A 23203-nucleotide genomic window follows, 5' to 3' on the forward strand; every position below is an offset into this window, starting at 1 on the left:
ACTCGCGAAATAGCCTCGAGCTCCACGATTATTAACAGACCGGATAGCTTTTTTACATAAAAAGAACTATAGACATTGGCACTGGTGGTGTTGAGTACTGATAATCAGGTCCATTTGCGAGTTTCTTTAAATATTTTAATTAAAACGTAGTGTAACTATATCTTACAATAATATTTTAAAAATGCATTAAATGTTATGTTTTAAATTATCCTATACAATAGTTTCCACCCCACACATTATTCTAATTATTATATTTCTTGGTTGCTTTGTCACCATGCTGTCAGGGTAGGTAGGTACCTTCCACTCATCGAATATTCTACCCCTAAACAACAGTACTCAGTATTTTTATATTCCGGTTTAAAAGGTGACTAAGCCCGGGTACTTTCAGGCACAAGGGACATAAAATCTTAGTTCCCAATGTTGGTGGCGCTTTGCAATGTAAGGCATGCTTAATATTTCTTATAGCGCCATTTCCTATGAGTTGTGGTGACCAGGACCACTAACCATCAGATCGTCCACCAACATATGCCTATATATGCATAATAAAATGCAATTGACAATTAAAAAATAGATACTTTGCGTACTTATTAAAGGTTGATGGACCAATAGTCAGAAGTTGGTGATGGTAAAGTAGTTTTTTATAAAACTCCTTCTAACTTTAAAAATACCAAATTTGAGTTAAAAAATATTTCTGCATAACGATTAACTAAAATGAATAAATAAAATATATTTTTCAAAATAAATAACCATTTCGTATGTAAAAAGTAAACAACAAGTAAATCAGTGATAGTGGTGCCATCTGCGTATTTTTATATAAAGGTTCTAATACTGCTTTTCTTATACAAGTAGCTCTATCTGTGATACAAACAATGAATCCTGCAGGACAACATGCTGATCAAAATAAAGATGGCGCCCAGAGCTTATACCGCCATCTGTGGATGACATTTAACACAAGCCTGCTGCATAGAATTACTGACATAAATCGCCACCTAGTGGTATAAATGGGAATTATATCAAAAGTTTGAAGCTTGAAGCTTTAGATGTAATCATAATGGCCGAGTTTTCGTTAAGCTTTGCAAGAGCTTACTGTTCGAGCTTTGCTGCTAGATGGCATTACAGGTTTATGCGTTGTGATATACTTTTGCTTAAATAGTTTTAATAGTAAAGTAACTGAAATTACCTGCTATAAAAAATAACTAGGGCTTAACCTAACATTAGAAAACTTTTAAAAGACTTTCAATAATAAATTTCGTAACATCATTTCTGAAATGAATTTATGATAATTATATTAATATTTCATTTATTTTAATGAATTATAATCATAGAGTTGTTCAAAAATGTATTTATCTATTTCTATTCATGAATAACATATACACGATGAATTTATATCTAGATTTATTTACGACCGGAAAGCCAAGCTACGTGATAGAGCTTTACAGAAGCTTTAGTACAAAATTGTATTATTTTATTGTCCTTAGTAAATGTTTTTATACTATTCTAGCTACATCTAGCTTAATTGCTTGTATAATATACAGTAAATAAGCTCATTTAAAAAAAAAGTTTTTTTTTTATCATTCCGGATTTAGTACAGTATGTAGGTTATTACCGGTTTTAAAGGTTGCCATATGATCTTTTGTACTTATATCTTTTATACTATTAATAGTTTTAACAAACTATTAATACCACTCAAAACATGACATATGAAGACAAGATCTACCTTTTTTATTTTAATGATATTCTTAATTCAAAAATAACTTTTCGAATGAAACTCTATGAACGCCAAGGAAACGGTGAGTCGTTAATTAAAACCAGAAAGCTTCTTAATTACGACACCATATCGGGCACTTCCCATGTACGTCACACGCCATCGAATATCACACATGGAAACACCATGGATTGAGAATGAATCAGTAGTCGGCAGTATACATCTAGACGTGATAGGGGTTGCACGTCTCGTCCCCTAGTGAAGTCGGATTTACGCGCCGAAAAAATATATTTGTAATGTTCTATATTTTAGTGAATCCGTGTGGTTAAGTGCAGTTATAGTGATGTGTGGTTATGTGCTTTGGATTATATTACTCGTGAGCTTCTCTGTCGGGAAAGTCAGAAATGGAGGTGTGTTTATATTTAATTTTTACATTTAACAAATATAGTTTTAATGACATATATAATAGGGATGATATTCCATTCATTGAAAAGAAAAGAATGTAAATATATAAGTGCCGTCTCTTTCATAAAATGACGTATATATTACTGAGATATAATGTAATAAAATTTAAATGTGTGAAACAAAGCGTTCAATGTACATTTTACATTCAATATTATCATAATTAAATCGACCCTGTCTACTGACAATAGTGTTTATAATTTAAAGATGATAAACAACATGTTGTTTTTGAATAAGAATACAATTGAAGCACAATCTTCTCGTTATATAAACACTTTTATTCATAAACCTATAAACTATATATATACATATTTTATATTCGATGAAATGCATTCATTTATTGCCGATTACAAAGTTGTTGGGTACAGTACATTTAGCAAAACAATCCGCAATGGCATGGGGCATGTGTATTTCTTAAACATCAGTTTCATCATCATGACATTAGAATTAAAATAATTTCATTTTTAACTGAATATTTATTGAATTTGTTTGCATAATATTCCCGTAAACCTATGTGATTGTATTGATAATCATTGTACATATAATTTAATGTTATATTTAACAATATTTAATAGATATTTTTAGGTGGGTATTTAATCTCATTGCGTATATTCTGGATATATATGGCATAAAGTCTATATATAAATAAACAGTAGTATATAATAAGGCTTTATATAATCCTATGTACACATTAATACATAAATGACTGAATATGATTCATTGGATTGAATGCTTGGATCCCACAAACAGTGGAGCAGCAAGATAGAAAATCCAAACTGTCTCCTTAAGAACAGATTTTTGGGCCCCACTGGGTACACTTATACAATTTTACTATACTATCTTACTGAAATAATATAAATAAAAATAATAAACACTATTTGTTCATAAAATATGTAAAACATTTCATTAAAATAAGGTTTTTATGTTAATATTGGCATATTAAATATATCATTAAATTATCATAACATATTTGTAAATTGTATGTACATATATTCGCGATAACATTTCATTTTATTAAAATACAAATTTTGAAAGGATTCGAACTAATTTTCCGACTCGTGTAACTCCCTTGCTTTTCGACTAACCATGCTATCCCTTGGGACCGTTCTAACTCAAATTACTTTTAAACTAAGTTACTTATTGGTATATCTTGCAGCTTCCTTTAAACTTTACATCATCTGTGTCATACACGTCATTAGAAATGTTAGACGTCTTTAGATAACAGTTTGATAGTTTAAGCTAAAACCACAGGATTATATCTGGTCTTAAAAAAAAAGAGAGTCGAAATGGCCCAGTGGTAAGAACGCGTGCATCTTAATCGATGATTGCGGGTTCAAACCCAGGCAAGCACCACTGATTCATGTTCTTAATTGTCTTTATAATTAATCTCGTGCTCAGCGGTGAAGGAAAACATCGCGAGGAAACCTGCATGTGTCAAATTTCCTAGAAATTCTGCTACATGTGTATGTCACTAACCCGTATTGGAACAGCGTGGTGGAATATGTTCCAAACCTTCTCCTCAAAAGGGAGAGGAGGCCTTTAGCCCAGCAATAGGAATTCACTTCCAGGCAGGATACATTACATACATATAAATTGTAACTAATATGATTGTATTTTTTAAATGTTGAAAAAGAGTAACTACTGAGTATCTTGCCGATTCATCTCGGTAGAATCTACTTTCCGAACCGGTGGTAGCTTCACTTAATTGTTAAATGACGATCCAAAAGTGCTTGTAAAAGCCTACTTGAATAAAGTTTATTTTAATTTTGACATAATCCAATGTTTGTGTCATAAGAAATTTGCATGGGTCAAATTATATATGCTTGGCGGTGCTTTGAGCAAGTCCAAGCAACAGTACTTAGTATTGTTCTGTTTCGGTTTGAAGGGTGAGCCAGTATAAATACAGCCACAGGGATCTTAGTTCCCAAGGTGGGTGGCGTATTAGTCATGTAAGGGAAGGTTAATATTTCTTATTGTACCAATATATTGGCGTTATATGAAACATTTAACACATTTATCCATGATCCCATCTTGGAGCAGCTTGGTGGAATAGGCTCTAAATAATTTCCTTAAGTGGTCTTTGCTCGCAACATTAATGGGTTCTTATTTTTTGTTGTAATTGCACGTGAAACACTTAATTTGATTGATTACCCTTTCTTGTGTAAACAATTCATATGACTAATAGCTTACTCGATATCAGCCCTTAGATTATGCTTTAATCGCTGCACATAAGAATATAATAACTATATAAATATTACACATAGTATTATACTCTTAATTTGTTTATAATAATTAATACTATATTAACAATGTTCCCAATGCTGTATTTGATAGATTTGTACAAATAAATAAACACCTAATGTCTTACAGTGAAAATGTAGTATAACGTAATAGAAATAGAAAACATTACAAAATCAAAATAAACTTTATTCAAGTGAGCTTTTACAAGCACTTTTGAATCGTCATTTAACAATTAAGTGAAGCTACCACCGTTTCAATTGCAAGGGCACATGCATATGATTTTAAAACACAAGCGCAACGCCGAGCGATAACTAGTTAATTAAAATAAAAATATAAGCGCATACAATTTCTATTATATTTGCCCGTTTTCGACATTATGTGTTCATACAAATGGCTCGGCACAATATATATGTAGAGCGTATCGGAATACCTGTCTGTTCGTTTGCGGCCCTTACAGATTTTACTATTTCTGTTATATCTTTATGAAATCACGTAAATAATAAAATAAAAAAAGTATTTATCTTATTTAAGTAGGCTTCAACAAGCACTTTAGAATCGTTATTTAACAACTATTTCAAGTAAAGCTACCACCGGATCCGAAAGTTGCTTCTACCGAGAAAAACCGGCAAGAAAAAGTTGTGGAGTAAAGTAACAGTCTACCCACTGCTGGGCTAAGACCTCCTCTTCCATTAAGAAGTGGGTTTGGAACAAATTTCACCACGCTGTTCCAATGCGGGTTGGTGGAATGCACATGTGGCAGGATTTCGATGAAATTAATAATGAACGATGAATCGATGAATTATAAACACAAATTAAGCACATATGTATAGTGGTGCTTGCCTAGGTTTGAACAAAATCATCGATTAAGATGCACGCGTTCTAACCACTGGGCCATCTCAGCTCCTACCGGCAAGAAAGTCAGTAGTTACTCTGAGTTTCTTGACGGCTCTTCTGGATATTATGATACTATGTAGCTATTACTTTATAGTTCTCTTACGAAATGACTGTAGCTCGTTAATCTATTAGAATATTCATGATTGACCGATTCAATACTACCTTAAAACTTTACTTCCAGGTACCGAGCAAACGACGGAGAAAGAAACGCGGCCTGAGTACATACACCCGGACGGCTTACTGAACTTCGATCCGTATCTATCAGACTTCAAACCAGTAGTCGAGGAAGACGACTACATACCACTACCAGAGAACGACGAGACGATAGACGGTCTGCCAATATTCCTAATAGAACCAAAGAATTCCTACGTACTACGCATCAAACCAGCCACTTTACTATGCAGAGCGGCTAACGCTTTACAGGTTTTCTTCAAATGTAATGACGTCAGGACAGATAAAACGGTACAGCTGGAACACGTTGATCCACAGAACGGCGTAAGGGTTGTGGAGGCTGAATTAAACGTGACGAGAAATGAATTAGATGAATACTTCGGGGGCAGATACAGCTGCGAATGCTACGCTTGGAATAGCAAGGGCAAGATACGTAGTCAAGGAGTTTTTATAGAATTTGCATGTAAGTACGTTTTATTTATTTTATCTCTTCGTACATATATATAAATATGATTTAAATTAATATGTTTTTATACGTAATGTACTAATACTGTACAGACGTATTTTTTGTTGAGTCTCTAAATATAATTAAACTATACATTAAACTTATACCAGAATAATATAGTCTGTTTCAGGGGAAGTTTTAGTTTATATTAATTAATTATTTAGAGCTGCTCTTCGCAATTTCCCTCGGTCTAAATTTAGCTTATTGTGACATGCGAGAATTTCAGAATTTCGATGAATCATCAATCAATAATATTTTAATTATAATTCAACAAACTACTTAAAAAAAAACATTTTTTCCATATTAAATGTTACTTAGTAACATCACCTAAAATCGCGAATATAGACAGCGGTATTTTAGTATCGATATCGTAATCCAATTGGTTTAGCGGTTACTGCAACTGACTTCATTGACCACTGGTTCAATAATTGCTTATGATGAATATAAGCAATCATTGAATGGATTATTAATTACAACGGGTATCACTTATTGACTATAAATACTGTTTCTGGATAGTTGTAACATAATTAAAAAAAAATCCGAACTGACGCGCCTGAAACCTTTTTGGTCGTATTTGGTTTATCATCCTAATTATGACAGTGAGAGACAGAACATCTTAGTTTCGTAACCTGTGCACTATAAAATGTTCTACGTAGTTAATAGATAACTACATTTGAGATTTGAAAAATATGTCTTATAAATAACATCCTATAAATGTACCACTGCAGGGTTAAAATTTCTTTATCAAACACATATGTGAAGAAGGCACATGTTGTTGATTCTCAAATGACAGATATTTAAAGTATATAGTAATATTATAGTATACTGAACTAAATTAGATGAAATTAGATCTGTAGTACGATTGAACTGCTAGGACACATACATGATTTTATACATAACATCTGACGAACAACCTTTTATACTTAAACGAAACCGCGTGCGACAACTTGTGAATCAAAATCACAATATGTGCTGAAAAAAAACCTTTATGTTTACCCATTTTAGAATTTATGTGTTCTTACAAATGGCTCAGCACTTTTTAAAAAAAAAAACAACATATGTATATACAAACAAAAAAGAATCTGCCATTAAAATTTTATCCCAATATACTACACTCCGAACGGCAGGTAGTACGATAAAAAAAAGGTTTATAGGTAATTAGCGTCTTCGCCTTTGTTGTTTTCGGCGTGTTAAGTAAAATCGTTAGCATTAAAATATTCTGTTAGTCACGCATCATTTAACTGTAACGATTCCTTTGTAGGCATCTGCGGGTCCTTTTTTATTTATAGCACCGCCTTTCCCACAAAGTTCGTGTAATAAATCAATACACAGTTAATGATACTTAGCATAAGTTTCGGTAGTTTATCAAGTAGTTTAAAAAAGATTGGTAGTCGATATGCTCCATGTGCCTTAAATATGGGCGGTATCATTGCCTACATCATCTATCTATATTAATATTATGTGAAAGTAACTCTGTTTGTCTGTGACTCGAATTTGAATGAGATTTGGTATAAAGCATCCTTGAACTCCAAGACAAGACAGGAAATAGGCTACTTTAATTGCCTAACACATGACAAACCTTAAACGCGAGTACTAGTATTCAAATATATTAGAACTCAAATTGATGGTTATATATGTTTTACGAATGTGAAATATATAGTAACTGGCTCCCGTGGGTATTGGGTTATTTGCGATAGTTATCCAGTAAATCTTCACGAGATCTTCAAAAGGTATATCTTAGCTCTCTCAGCTTCTCGGTGGTATTTAGGTAATATTCATAAACCTTCTTTACTGGATCTTAGGGGTTATTAAATCATTATGTTAACAGTACTTTTTCTGCTGAGAAGTTGAGTAGATTATCAGATATCTATATAATATATATTGGATAACATGATATATACATTACTCTGATCTTAATATAAATAGCTAAAGCATTTGTGTTATGGAAAATCAGAAGTGACGATGGTACCACAAACACATATCCTAGACGACATAGAAAACTAATGAGCTTTTTCTACAACGGCCGGCCGGGAATCGAACCCGGTACCTCGGGGTGATGTACCCATAGAAACTGGTGTACACACTACTCGACCACGGATGTCGTCTATCTTTCTGTACTATTAAAATGTTCTATATAAAAAATAGTGTGTCTCAAGCATCCAGTTATACAAGATATAGAAACACACAGACAATGGTACATACAATTGTAGTATACGCGTATAGACCTAGTCGCCCCACTCGAGTGAACGACGAATCATTTTTAAATGTCGACGTGGAGCTCGTTACGCACTGTTGTATTTTAATTGCGACAATTTTACATTTCCAACTTGTATAATTTGCGTTATCTGGTTATAGATATATTTTGTTTTAAGCCAGTGAGCCAGTTTAACTACAGGCACATGGGACATAACATTTTACTTCCCAAGGTTGGTGGTGCATACAGCGTCTATGTGCGGTGTTGACCATTTACTATCAGGTGGCCGATATGTTCGATCGTCAACTAATAGCATAAAGAATATCATTTTTTATACTTGATAATGTAATGCGATACAACTTTTATAATTTTTTATAACTATTAATAAATTCTTTATTTCAACTGAAATAAATATTTCATTTATTAATGAATCCAAAAAAATATATTGTAATTAAACTTATAATAACACACATACGTGACAAAACTAAGTTCAAATAAAATAATTATTGCTTTTTTGACAAAAAAAAAAAATTAAAATAGTGATGTATATTAATTATTATCAACAAACTTTAAAATATACAACTAATATATTGAACCGTTTTTATTTCAAGTTTAATCAAAACCGCAGTGCGAATTAGGCTTCGCTATATCTTATATGGAGCGGGATTCCAAGCGTAGCTTCTTAGAGATGATTAGAACCTTTAAGGGCGTCTCAGACTACGCGGCACTTATTAATCTGTACAATATATACAGATTAATAAGTTTATTATATTTTAGAGGTGCATTCACATAATTAAAATCAAAATCGAAATTTAAATATTCTTTTTTCAAGCAGCCTCATAAAAGGAGGTTTTTGTCGTTATGTTACAGTATTGAAATAATTGTTCATCAGTTTGGGTTGATTCGATCGCGAAAACCCTGAAAGAATTTCAGTGGTTAATCTTTTCCAACATTTCAATTACGAAGTATGTCAATTAAATTCATAAAAGTAAAAAGAAAAGTATGTGGCAGAATTTTGATGAAATTAGACATGAAGGTGTCCTCACGATGTTTTCCTTCACCGCCGAGCATGAGATGAATTATAACACAAATTAAGCACATGTGCTTGCCTGGGTTTGAACCCGAAATCATCGGTTAAGATGCACGCGTTCTAACAACTGGCCCTCATTTGGCATTAAATTCATACAGATAGATACCTTGTCTCGAAATCTAAAAATACTAAGTTCACTGTTTTTGTGACAGAGTCTTATTTGCTTTAATTGTCCAAGATAAAAAAAAAAACTGTGGCTGTATGTAGAGCTACCGTTAAAACGTTAAGTATTGTTTTTAAATAAGTTCAAGTTATAGTTATAATAAGTTCAGTAGAATATTTATTAAGCTGTATTCCATAAGCCTCATCTAAGGCTAAGGGCTCATCTCGCTTTAAGGAGAGGGTTTGGAGCTTATTCCACAATGCTACACCAATGTGGGCTAAAATACAAACGTGAAAGAATTTTATTAATATTCTACATTGGGCCATATCGGATCTTTAAAAATTTAATGTAATAAAAAATTAATAACACATCGGTAATATTTCGATGACTTAGAATATTTCGTGTCTCCACCACGACGTAGACTAAAATATGTACGTATTTATCTTTTATTTGGCCCAACTCAGCCATCAGTCAATTTACGAGTTTTTAAGCCTTTATTTAGTTAACTATATGGATTTCTCGTTGAATTGTCCATTGAATTGACAACCTCCGTGGTCGAGTGGTGTGTACACCGGTTTTCATGGGTACGCCACTCCGAGGTCCTGGGTTCGATTCCCGGCTGAGTCGATATAGATTATCATTAGTTTTCTATGTTGTCTTGGGTCTAGGTGTTTGTGGTAGCGTCTTTACTTCTGATTTTCCATTGGGATCAGAGTAATGTATGTGATGTTGTCTCATATTTATTTATTTATAAATTATATTACATGTTGGTAGAATAATGTTTGTTAAGTTGTATCCCTATTTCCCTAAAATATTTTTTAAAATTTTGAAATAAAGTTGAAGAGGCCGTGAGAAATGAGGACCGGTCCCTTCTTTCATATAAAAAATATATCTTTTCCAAATTCCAATAACACATAGCTTGATACATATCTATAATACAATGCGTTCAAAGGTAGTTCATGAAACTCATACAAAATGAATCTTACAAAATGTAATGATTATAATCTCTTCTTAAATTTCATCCATTATTTAAAAGACAGCTGCCGTTTTGAATATGCTACCGTTACATATGCATATGTAAATGTCGCTCTTATGTATATACACTGAAGGGCTTTAATCCTGTAATCATTTTCACAATGGTAAGTAACTCGACGCTTTACCATTATCCCGATTAAAAACTGGATAGGTTAAACCGTTAATACGAAATCTTTACAAGATCACACAATTCATGATACGGGGATAACTTGGTTTGAAGTACAGATGGCGAGATAAATCTTTACGAATATTTATATTGAAATATGTTTGTGTCTTGTATAATTTTGTATAAAATCTTGTTTGTAATTAAGATTTTGTAGTTATGTATAATCGAATCGAATCAATTAATAATGTAATTCATAATTAGTTTTTGAGTTAAGTTTGTCCATATTTCTCGTAATTTTTTTTAATATTGGTTAATTCTTACGATTCGGCTAATCGTATTGAATAAACGGTGTAACTAATGTAAACATTTTAATTCTTTAATTTTTTAATAATACTTTTAACGATACATGCAATTATTATACAAAAAAATTTTATTGGTGGATGAATTATTTGACAAAAATCTGTATAGTATTATTAATAATTAACCATCCATAATAATTATTATTGTTAAAATAAAAAAAAATAATGTTCGCAAATATATTAAAAAAATTAATTATAAATTAACATTTTTATAAGTGAAGATGCTAAGACTTTTTCACTTAACTGTACTTGTACAAGAGCCGGCAACCGGTCGTGCAAGTTTTTTGCAGTCTAGACAGGAATACACTATACAAGCAAACGATCGTGGTTTTGTCCGGAATCCATAAAGAAACTCACTGTTAACATCCCATAGAGGAAGCGACTATGTTATTTATTATGTAATAAATTTGTACTTTATTCAGAATACCTTTACTTTAAAATGTATACATTTATGGGCATGAAGTTTTTTTACTGAGGAATCGGAAACATGGAAAATAGGATTCTTTTCTCGACTGTACCTAGGCATCAATGTTACTTCAAGTGGTCGTAGCTCAGGCTTGTCTAGGTAGGTACCCAGTACAGCAACATCAATACTAAGTATTTTACAGTAGCAGCAACATTAGGTATTATTGTCTTTCGGCTTGAAGGACGAAGCTAGTGTACAGGCACAAAAGACATAAAATCTTAGCAAGCCTGGTGTCACATTATTGATGATTACTTTTGAATGTCTAAGAGCGTAGTGATCATGAATATATATCATACATATACCATCGAGTGACACATATATTTCGAGTCCGTGTGTTAATTTTTATCTATATGCCTGTATAAGGGTATTGGATGGGCAGCAAGTGTATATAATTATGTGTTCTGTGTGTGTACCAGCTATGACTGTTATAGTTCTAATATAAGTAATCCCAGAGTAGATCTGCTGATGTTATGTAAAAATATAAAACGAGAAAATGTATAAATGTAAAATGTAAAAATACAGACGAATTGATAACCTCCTCCTTTTTGAAGTCGGTTGAAAAAGGCATAGGCGACTGTGAGCCCGTGGATGTTGTAAATTATATAATAAATATATAAATTAGTAATCCGAACGATAAGTTCAATTATATCGACATATAATTTAGCTGTTACAAATGACATTAATACATAAATTAGTCTCTAAAATGGATTGATAAACAAATATGTAATTTGCCATTGTAATAGGAGGAGGGAACTCATAAAAAAATCGTACTGTAATTACGACGACACAATTAATTTTTACACTCAAGTTTGTACAAATTCCTTTTTGTTTAAAGATTATATTTGCCTCTGACCGATGGGAGAGTGAGTCAGTAAAACAGACAGACCACACTTCTAGCTATGCCAGCTGTTATGATGCAGCAATATTAAACATCAGTTAAATTTCTAGTGTACTTACCGAATACATACATACTTTTATATCTGATTTTTTTACTATTAAATACTCGATACCATAATTGATTGTTTTCAACTGCTAAGTAATCTTAGTCTATTATCCAAGGAAGAACATGACACGACTTCATCCTACTTTACATGGAACTGTGCTTGGTGCGAGGTCCCCTATCCTAGTCTATGTAACCTTCAATTATAAGACCATTGTTATTTTCCGACTCATTATATGTTCCGAAGAAAATAACGCAAATTGTGGATTTCTTGCGTACTTGTTAACCCTTTACGCAGAAATTAGTAAGATGTTTTTCTTTTATTTATAGTAAGAGGATGACGCTTAACATTTTATCCGTATGTTCTTGTTTTAATTTTAATTAATGTCGTTTGTTTTCTTTTTAATTTCTAATTTTGAATCTTTTTTTAATTTTTAAATTTCAATATGCTTATTTTACTTAGAATTTTGTACTACTTTTAACTGTTTAAATGAGTTGTTTTTTATAGTTAGTTAGTTGTTACTTATATTATATATTCCATTTAAAATACGAAGTTTGTTAATTAAATACTATACGTTACCCTTTCTGGAAGTCAACAAGTATTAGCTCCACATTTTATCATCTATATAATCTTGTATAGATTAATATACTCTTTTTTATTAATGTATTTTTTTTACATCAGAATAATACATAAGTTTATACATTATGTAGGTATATATACATAGATATATGTACTCGAATAACAAACTAAGCGCATTTAAATATGAGTATAGGATATATGGGGGACAATTTAAAGTGTCGTAATTTTTAACGAGTGTTTTTCCCTGCATCTTACGCCTATGGCGCGGAACCATTAAGTGGAGGAAACATTACTTCCGTTCGTTAATTCGAGCAGTGCCATTTGATGAATGCCTCCTACTTCTTGTTAGACTTTTAGGGGTTGTTCACTGTGAGTGACTTAATTTGAACGGGTTACGTTTTGTGAATATATTTTTTTAAAAGTTTCTTGTTATTGATTAGTTTTTATACGAGATTTTTTCGTATTGTTAATGTTTTAAATTGAATTTAATGATTTTTAATATTTTCGTTAGAAGCTACTTCTAGACTGCTAATCATCACGCATGAAATTTATACACTAAAAAAATCGTTAACAATCATAGTTCTTATCAAATACCTACAGCTAATTAGACTATAGATACGCCCACGATGATTGTGTTCCGGCTTGGAGGAGCTAGTGTAACTATGAGCACAAGGGAAATAACGTTTTGGATTTATTAATATTACTAACAATTTGTGCATCCACATTTACGATGTTGTAAAAAAATAATAATAAAAATACATAAGATCTGCAGACCTTTTCAACCGACTTCAAAAAGGAGGAGGTTATCAATTCGTCTGTATTTTTAACAATCAGGAGAAAGATGCTTGGCTTGATATCAACGCATAAAATTTAGATTCCCAATGCACCAAATTAACGATACGCAAACGAGACTAGTCACTTGAGAATTAACTATTAGGATAATGAGTATCTAATTTTCTCAAACGATATTATCTAAATAGTATATTTGTTATACAGATATTAAGAAGCAATTCGCACATCAGCCACAATCAATAACAGTAGAAGCTGGTCGCCAAGTCAGCTTCCGATGCAGCCCACCACCAGCAGCGCCGCCGGCTACCATAAAATGGATGAGGAATGGCGTTGCAATTGAAGCCAGTGATGAAACTCTTGTATTACCAAAAGTTGGATTACAGGTTAGTACACTACGTATTTCTTGCAATAGAAATATTTTCTAAAGTGCCCATGATTGGTCAGTTATGTCAAATTCAAAATTAATCAAGATTGAACGATTTCATAATAGGTTATTGAATCTTAGTAATAGATCTATGTGTGGTTCTGTCTGGGTAGGTACAAACTACACATCACTTGTTTTGTATTTAAGGGTAATTGAGCCAGCGTAATTGTAGGGTCAAGGGACATGATTTCTGAGTTTCAAAGGTTGGAGGGAAATTTTATTTATAGTTAATATTTTTTATTGAACTTAAAATGTTAAGTTCAAATGTATTGTAACCTATAAGAGATCTGAATAAAGGGCTATTATTATTATTATATAATATATTTTATAGTATCAGTCTATAGGAAATTATGATCATGTGATTCCTTTACCGGCCCATATTAGAGATAACACGGCAAAACATTTGCCCACCCAAAGTATATTTACGGACTTTTTCTTTGGCAGATACTTATAGCACGAAATGTCTACATGGAAATCATTAAAACTTTTATTCAAATGAATATTCAAAACATTCATTGCTTTAACGTGAAACTTCACTTATAGTTCATATATTAACATAATTTGAAATAATGTTAAGAAAACTCTTTGAGATATTTCAGCTATGTTTGTTGTAAATTCTTGTAACATAATCTTCGAAACGCATTTGTTTCAAATTGAAATAATTTAAGTACAATAATAAAAATAGTAGAAAAATAAGTCTTACGACAACGTTAATAGAGTAGATTCCGGTATGAAGTAGATGATGAAAGAAAGTCTTGACGTGAATTTTAACTGAAAACTGTTGGTTCAAAACCGGACAAAGTACTATTAAGTTTTCATCATTTGAGTTTATTGTGGGAAAACCTACATATGTGTCTGAAGCAACTTCTAATTCACCGGCACGAGGCAATAAACTCCAATGAATAAAGGCTATTAAAACGTTACTCAAAAATTATAATACTTTTTATCTAATTTCAATTTATTTTACAAGTACAGGAGTTTCCAAGATAAAATGAAAAAAGTTTTGATAGTTTAGTTGATCTAGACATCTAGAACAGCGCAGTGCGGTTGAGATTAAACAATCTGGTATCATTTTTGGATAACATCCAAGGCACCTGTAAGGAACCCGTTTAATGTTCTCAAGTGCCTTTCAGTATATACTGATAAGCTCTCATGATATTTCGCAGAAGGGTTATTTTTATGAAGTCTTTGGATCTCTTTGTGTGTCCATAAACGATGAAACTATTGTAGAGTTAGCAAAAAAGATACAAATTAAATCATATTTTAAAAGTTTGTTTTATTAAAAATTATGAATGATTTGGAGGACCTAACTTTTGTGGTTGAATTGTATCAGTACCATCATATCTGACAGCCTATTTCTTTTCATAGGACATGGCTAATTATTCATGCATCGCTGAAAACATCGCGGGCAAGCGGGAATCAGACGTTGCTGTTTTATCTGTATATGGTAAGTCTTTTAATTGTATGTATAAAAACAAAAAAAGAACCTTTTTTCATGTTATATTTAATAACTTTGATTTTATTTAGTTAATGGTGGCTGGTCAGACTGGTCTCCTTGGGCCCCCTGCAGATGTGGGGTCCAGAGTAGTGGTAGACGAAGAACGCGAACATGCACGATGCCTGCGCCAGCTAATGGCGGTGCCCCGTGTAGGGGACAGGGCTCCCAGAGCGATGATGATTGCTTGAGGTGTCAGAATGGTAACCAATTCTTATTACTGTTATTTATTCAATAATTATACAGCTAGGATAAAGTATTTTTTAAATATGGATCACTATGCTTTTTTGATTAGGAATCTAAAGGCTGTGCCACACCACAGTAATTTTAGAGCATTCATCTGTATTCAAGAATTTACTTCACTGATATCATGTTACAAATTGCACCAAATGTCCTTTTCTAAGTTACTTATATATTTAAGCATCGATCGCTATGGTCTAAGTACGTTTAGAGATGTGAAAAAATGCAGGATCGTTTCTCCTTTCGTTGATCTCTTGGGATATTATTCCCGTTCATAACACAAGCTAATAGCTTAAATGGAGGGTTAAATAGTAATTTCTCATAATAGGGCGTTCCTAGTATTCTTTAAAAAAAAAGCTCAAACCAAAACGATATCAACATTTTTATGAGAGATCGCCCTAATAAATATGCCAAAAGCAAAACAAGTAAATAATATGAACATTTTCTGTGTTCTAGGTCATATTATTAATAGACAATAGCAATAAAAAAAAAGAATTGCTAATAAATAAATTCTAAACTCAAAGGTGCGTGGTCTCCATGGAGTGCTTGGTCAGCGTGTAGTGAGGAGTGCGTCAGGGTGCGGCGTAGACAGTGTTCCGGCACTTGTCCTGGATCCACGTTGCAGCACGCAGCTTGCGTGGATGGTCTTTGTTCTGCTGGATTCAGTAAGTTGTATTTTATATGCACTAAAATAAATAAAATAAACTTTTTTTATGTTATCGGTTGGCAGACGAGCATATGGACCACCTGATGGTAAGTGGTCACCATCACCCATAGACAATGACGCTGTAAAAAATATTAACTATTCCTTACATCGTGAATGTGCCACCAACCTTGGGAACTAAGATGGTATGTCCCTTGTGCCTGTATTTACACTGGCTCACTCACCCTTCGAACCGAAACACAACAATACTGAGTAAGTACCTACTGTTATTTGGCGGAAGAATAACTGATGAGTGGGTGGTACCTATCCAGGCGGGCTAGCACAAAGTCCTACCACCAAGAAAGTACTTAAATACTTAAGACCTTAAGATAAATATAATTAATAAATATCATTAATAAGTAGAATGATATATAAATAATTATTTATAAGTTAAAAAATATTTGAAATAATAAATGTTATAACAGGTGAGAAAGAATACTAAACTTAAGTAAAGTCAGCATTAGTCGAATGACCATGAAACAAAAGGAGGAAAAAATTGTTCAAAATAGACCAAAAATGAAGATAATAATTTTAGTAATAGATAGCAAAGAAGGGCTTATAACATAACTTTATGAACTTATTTTTGGTTTACGCATTTCTATAGAAATCCCTTATAAAAACATCCGTTTATCTACATGAATACACGAATCAAATCAAATCAAAATAAACTGTATTCAAGTAGGCTTTTACAAGCACTTTTGAATCGTCATTTTACAATTAAGTGGAGCTACCACCGGTTCGGAAAGTAGATTCTACCGAGACGAGCCGGCAAGAAACTCAGTAGTTACTCTTTTTCAACATTTAAAAAACACAGTCATGTTAGTTAATACAATGATTTAAATTAATTTATCCTGCTTGGAAGTTAACAGGTATTAACTCCACGCTTTTTTATCATCTATAAAATCTTGTATCAAATAATATGCTTTTTTTCACGTACATATAAACCTTTGAATCAATGCCTTTCTTTTATGAACTTTCAGTATTATGCGGACATAACCCTCAGTGCGCTGGTCCAACTTGGACTTGGGCTTTTTATTTTTATTTACATCAAGATATTAATTAGCAATGAACCAAATATACAAAGTTAGTAATACTAGTAACTTTAGAAATAATATTTCTTAAAGTCAATGACCCCAACTTTTTCTCAACAGTTCCAATCCATTGTATAGACACTAATTACAGCGAACACAATCAATATTGGAAACGATTGTTCGAAGTTTCTCAGAATTAAATATTTCTTCAGATATTTTTTGCACATTTCTAATGAAGGCAAATATGGCTCCCATGCCTTAATTACAAAATGACAATCTAACTTTCTAATGAGATTCTTTCGAATCGATGAAGCGTATATTTTTAATTGGCATATTTCTTTCTACAAACTATTAATCAACTTTACAAACATATATAACTTTATGTAGAACTTGCAATAAATTACTACATTAAACCGGTTTCAACCAGTTTTAACTAGTTCTTTTTATTAATGGCGAGGATCAAATATTTGTTTCATGAGTTTCTTGCCGGTTCTTCAAAATTATTTGCCACAATTATTTGCCATAATGTACTTTCCGGACCGGTGGTAGCTTCACTTAATATAATTGTTAAATGACAATTCAAAAGTGCTTGTAAAAGCATACTTGAATAAAGTATATTTTGATTTTGACTGGATATCTTCTTTATCTACCTAAGATTTATTTCATTTACAACCAATATCCCATTGTAGACAAAAGCCGGAAGGTATAAATAAAAACAATAAAAAACATTACCTCCAGTTCATGACACACTAATGACATTCCAATTAATCAATTTAGATTTAATCAGAACGATGATTGGTCGATAGCATTGATGACGTCATAGACGACCAATGAGCGTTCAGACAAACGCTTCAGTAGTATCTGTTAATACAACTACCGAAACTTGATTGAACAGATTACAAGATCGATTTACGTATAGGACATGGAAAAGGTCTCTAGCTTAAGATAATAGGAGTTTATGATTTTAGGAATATACAAAAACAACATAACTTTGTACGTCGGCATTGGGATCACAGTCGCCATGTTGGCTGCTGGAGCAGCGATCCTGTATGTATGGTGTAAATACAAAACGGTCCGGCCTGGTTATACTGCAGCTAGGACGGGTTTGTTGATAATAAATCTATTATAACTAAATCTATTGTAACTTATTTTCCCTTTGAAGACATAATTTCATATACCAACCGTATATTGCTTTAAACTTCTATAGTAGTGTGTGTTTCGACAATTAAATGCCTTAGATTTAATAGATGAGATTTGGCAGATAATTTTCTAAAACGTATATTGTAATATAGATAATTTATAAAAGAGCTTAAGTCATGTTTAAAATATGCAATTTTCAACCATATTCCTTGGTCAGGTATACCAAAGTCCTACTCAGGTAGAGACAAGAGTAACGCAGCCCCAGACCTGACGAGAACTTGCAACGAGTACTGGATGCGACCAGACAATCATTACGACATGCCGCAGTTAAGGGACAGGTAAGTTATTTTAATAGCTTGGTAAGCCGAGATGGCACGGTGGTTAGACCGCGTATATCGCGTACATTTTCATATGCTTAATTTGTGTATATAATTCATCTTGAGAATGACGGTTAAGGAAAACATCGTAAGGAAAACCTGCATGTGTCTAATTTCAACGAAGTTTTGTCACATGTGAATCCACCAACTCGCATTGAAGCAGCATGGTGGAATTTGCTTCTAACCTTATCCTCTAAGGAAAATTAACAGACAGTATAAGCTATTTTCAAATCTAGAATATGCATGGAGCTTTAATCACTGTGTCATTTTGGATATTTAGTATTAAGACGTTTAGTAACGAATATCAGATGCATTTAATTATAATGAGATTTGGCAATCAGTGGTAGTTGAAGGACGAAATGAAGTCATGGAAACATCGCGTAGTTAATTCTTGAACATCCTATATTTCAATTTCAAATAATCGAAGAACGGATACAATATTTTTATATTTTATTAGCTACGCGTCTCCCTTCGGCAACAGAAGCAGACAACAGTCATCCGCAGGTAGCAATCACTATGAAATGAAACCATACAGCCCGTCGGGGGATTCCGCATCGAGCTGCTATACAAATTGTGAGTACTTTGATAATGTAACATAATAGCCTGAATAAAAATATACATTTGAATTAAGAACGAAATAGAATTCCTCATGCTGCTTTATTATTTTTAAACTAGGAATATTTTTAAATATATACTTATATTTGAATTAGGAATTTAATGGAATTGCTCTTGCTGATTTATTATTCATTTGAAAAAAAAAACACAATAAATCACAGCCTATAGTTTTAAAGTTAGAAATTTAAAAATAAAACATTTATTTTTAAATTTCCAATTTCGTTATTATACTTTTATAGATAACATATTTGTCTATATAAACAATATTTGAAAATAGAATCTTAACACATGAGGTCTTATGGTAACGTATCGTATTTAATAACATAATGTTAAATGTATCCAATTATTCGTAGCACGAACTATGACGTCACGCTCGAGCGAATGTTCGTCGCAGCTCGCAGAGCTCGTGACGTCATCGTCTCACTCAAAGGTGGACGTGGCCGTCACTCTGCCGCCGGGCCCTTCAGACAACAGCTATAGAGACAAAATATGCTTAACCATTGTTAAATAAATTATTATTAATTATTATGGCAACAATATGGCTTATTATATTTGTACGATGCGGTTTTGTTTTATGCAGCGCCATTTTGACAGTTCGAAAAATATTTGATTTTAATGTTCGTTATATGATTTTCCTTTTATTTTTTAATTTTATCAATTATAAACAAGCCAATGTACAAGTCTTTTTATACTTTGTAGCCATGATATTGAGTAGTCTAAAATACCATTAGCTTATAATGTTGTATAAAAACTGAGCGATATATTTTTCAAGTAATCATTTAGTCTCCTTTGTGGTATATGACTTTACTGATAAAAATAAAAGTGTTTTTACGACATCGAGTTACGTTTTCCGCGATTGTGTGGCACTTACTTTAGACCAACTTGGATGGAAGGCTTTTGGTATTTAGACTGCTTTAAATCTCTTGAGCTATAAGATTAATTGTTTATGATTTAGTGTTAAACCAAATCTTAACTAAACAGACATAAGCAGTTATATAAATAATTGTGGAATAGGATTTCATATACGGTACATTTTGTAATATTACATAATATGAGTATATGTTATATGTCATCTTTAAAAGAGAAAGCGTTATACGAAATAAATTAAGTAGATATTATGTAAATAAGGACAATTGTGGGGTCATAAAAGTAGTCAGAAGCAAGAAGGTTCCTTGTGAATTTTATAACGTGAATTTGAGCCTAAGCAACTATATACTGAATATTACTATGAACATTAAGTTGTTTTGTCATTTATGTATATAAACTATATATTTTATACACGCTTTACCTTGCATGCAACTGTCATTTGTTTATGAAGCGAACTTAAATTCGAATTCATATGGATTCGATAACAATTTGGATACTATAGGTAAACCGTCGTAAGCTTGACTAACCTAGTCTGTGGAGTATGGGTACAGTAACTCTTTCTGTCTGTTTGTTGCGCTTTCGTTACCAAACCGCTGAACCGAATTTGATATAATTTGGTATGAAGTAAATTTGAATACAAGGTAGGACATACGGTACTTTTTATTGCGTAGTACATGACAACCAATCCGCTTAAACGCGAGCTAATCCGCGGGAAATAACTAGTGAGTCTATAATTATAATCTAATGCCAAGCTAAATCTCATATTGTGTGTGAGCGCTTCGTCCGCCCCGCGACCACAGACTAAGTTTACCACAGTTTACCTATAATACGATAATTAAACACCATTTACCTGATGTGATGATGGAAGTGGGTTGTGAAACTCTTAATATTTTCTTTCTATGTCTCGTTTTTTGGGCTTGTTTGTTTTTCTTTTAGAATCCGTTTTAAAATATTGAGTGCCGACCAACAATGAAATGTCAAGTGTTAAAAAATATTTTGTATTTATTTATGAACAAGAATTGCAAATATAAAACTATATATTTTTTGTAAATTTCGGTCTCTGAGAGGATACGCATCTGGCGTCTGGCTGTGATTAAATAGTTGACAACCTTGGCAACCGAGTATAAATCTATTCACTTATGACGCGCCCCTCCAAATTAAATTATTAAAGTACAGAGTATAGTATGTGTGTGTGGCGTGCGTGCTTACGTCATTTAGTGTGCGTGAGATATTTCAGAGTAAGGACAGCAAAAAAATTAAATTAAATTTTTAATTAAATAATGAGACTAATGTCTTTTTATCTTAAATGTTGCGTTGACAATTTTATCAAAGGCCTATCAGAGATGTATCCTCTTAGTGATTGGATATTAGAGAGCGTAGTGAGCTGTAAATTTAAACATATTTGTACCGTACTCACAACACATTTGTGAAACAAAAATTCACATTATAACTGATTATATATAACTTAAAATATATACAAAGTATATATTATTTTTCATTTAGCAACAAAAAAAAACATAAATATATAATGTATTTATACTAAAAGAAACAGTTGTAAGTGATATAATTGTTTTGGTAACTTATATAATAGTGTAAGACGTTGTATTGTGATTAATTTATTTATAATTTTAGTAATTAATCTTTGTTTAATTTTTTTATTCGTAGAATTTAATTTTAAGGTTCGAAAATACACAACAGGAAGACATCGAGGATTGCTTTATAGTAATAATTAATTATTTAATTTTGTAATGATTCACCATTATTTTTTTTTACATTATGACACACTAATATTAGTTGAAATAACTAACCAATTATTAACGATATTTGCATACGAACGAATCCTTTAAAAGACCCTTGATGCACAATCTTAATAGCATATGTAAATCTTTATTCTTGGAAAAGTCAAATTACTCTTGATAAGTTAAATGTACATCATTTATTAATTTATGTAAACTTCAAGTAACACTTATGTAAGTAGGGTTATGGACCTATATCTCTCTAGGGCTAGGCCTATCTTGTTAAAGCAATTTGACTAGATAGGTTTCAGTTTTATCCTACCATGCAATCTTTTGACGGATATACATGCGTTGGATGCTGTCTAACAGTGTACCACGTGATATTCTATTCACAAGATAACTTAGTGCTTGCCTGTTCTCAAATTCAAAAATATTCTTATTCTTTCGTTCTTTTTACTTAATTACTTGTGAATATGTCGAATATGGCTTTCTATGCTTTTTTGCCAAAATCTCAAGAGTTAATTTCGTACAGATGGATCCAATGATTAAACGATTCATAGATTTCAATATAATGGTGTTGTATTCCTTGATTTGCTGAAGACTGAATGAAATTCAACGAGCTGAAGACAATTAGTAACGCATTTAAGTATCGCCAAGATAATTTTATAACGTAGTGTTGTATACAAAATGTAAATACTGTATTTAAAACTGTGATATTTTATAAATAAAACTTGTACAAATGTGTGCGTGTTTCATTTATATGTTGATTGTTTAATTATAATTATATTCATATGTTTCTTTTTTCATATACACACACAATGATATAAATATTGCTTATATTAACTCATACATCCACTATCCATTCACTTACTCTGTTTTTTATGCCGCAGAGTTCAAGCGCAAGACCAACAGATTTAGCATTAGTTAGCATA

At 32.1% G+C, this 23203-nt stretch overlaps 1 protein-coding gene across 1 annotated transcript; it reads left to right on the forward strand.

Annotated features, from left to right (window-relative positions):
• The first annotated feature begins 1928 nt into the window (after nucleotides 1-1928).
• On the forward strand, nucleotides 1929-21081 carry LOC124530707 (netrin receptor unc-5-like). The gene is made up of 10 exons (XM_047104962.1): nucleotides 1929-2115; nucleotides 5484-5936; nucleotides 13848-14026; nucleotides 15436-15514; nucleotides 15595-15765; nucleotides 16327-16467; nucleotides 18505-18639; nucleotides 18894-19014; nucleotides 19511-19626; nucleotides 20022-21081. Exons 1-10 carry the CDS (start codon nucleotides 2049-2051, stop codon nucleotides 20177-20179), a joined length of 1620 nt encoding a protein of 539 aa, XP_046960918.1. The 5' UTR covers nucleotides 1929-2048; the 3' UTR covers nucleotides 20180-21081.
• Nucleotides 21082-23203: the final 2122 nt, after the last annotated feature.

The sequence above is a fragment of the Vanessa cardui genome, chromosome 6, assembly GCF_905220365.1.
Source record: "Vanessa cardui chromosome 6, ilVanCard2.1, whole genome shotgun sequence".
Lineage (NCBI taxonomy): Eukaryota > Metazoa > Arthropoda > Insecta > Lepidoptera > Nymphalidae > Vanessa > Vanessa cardui.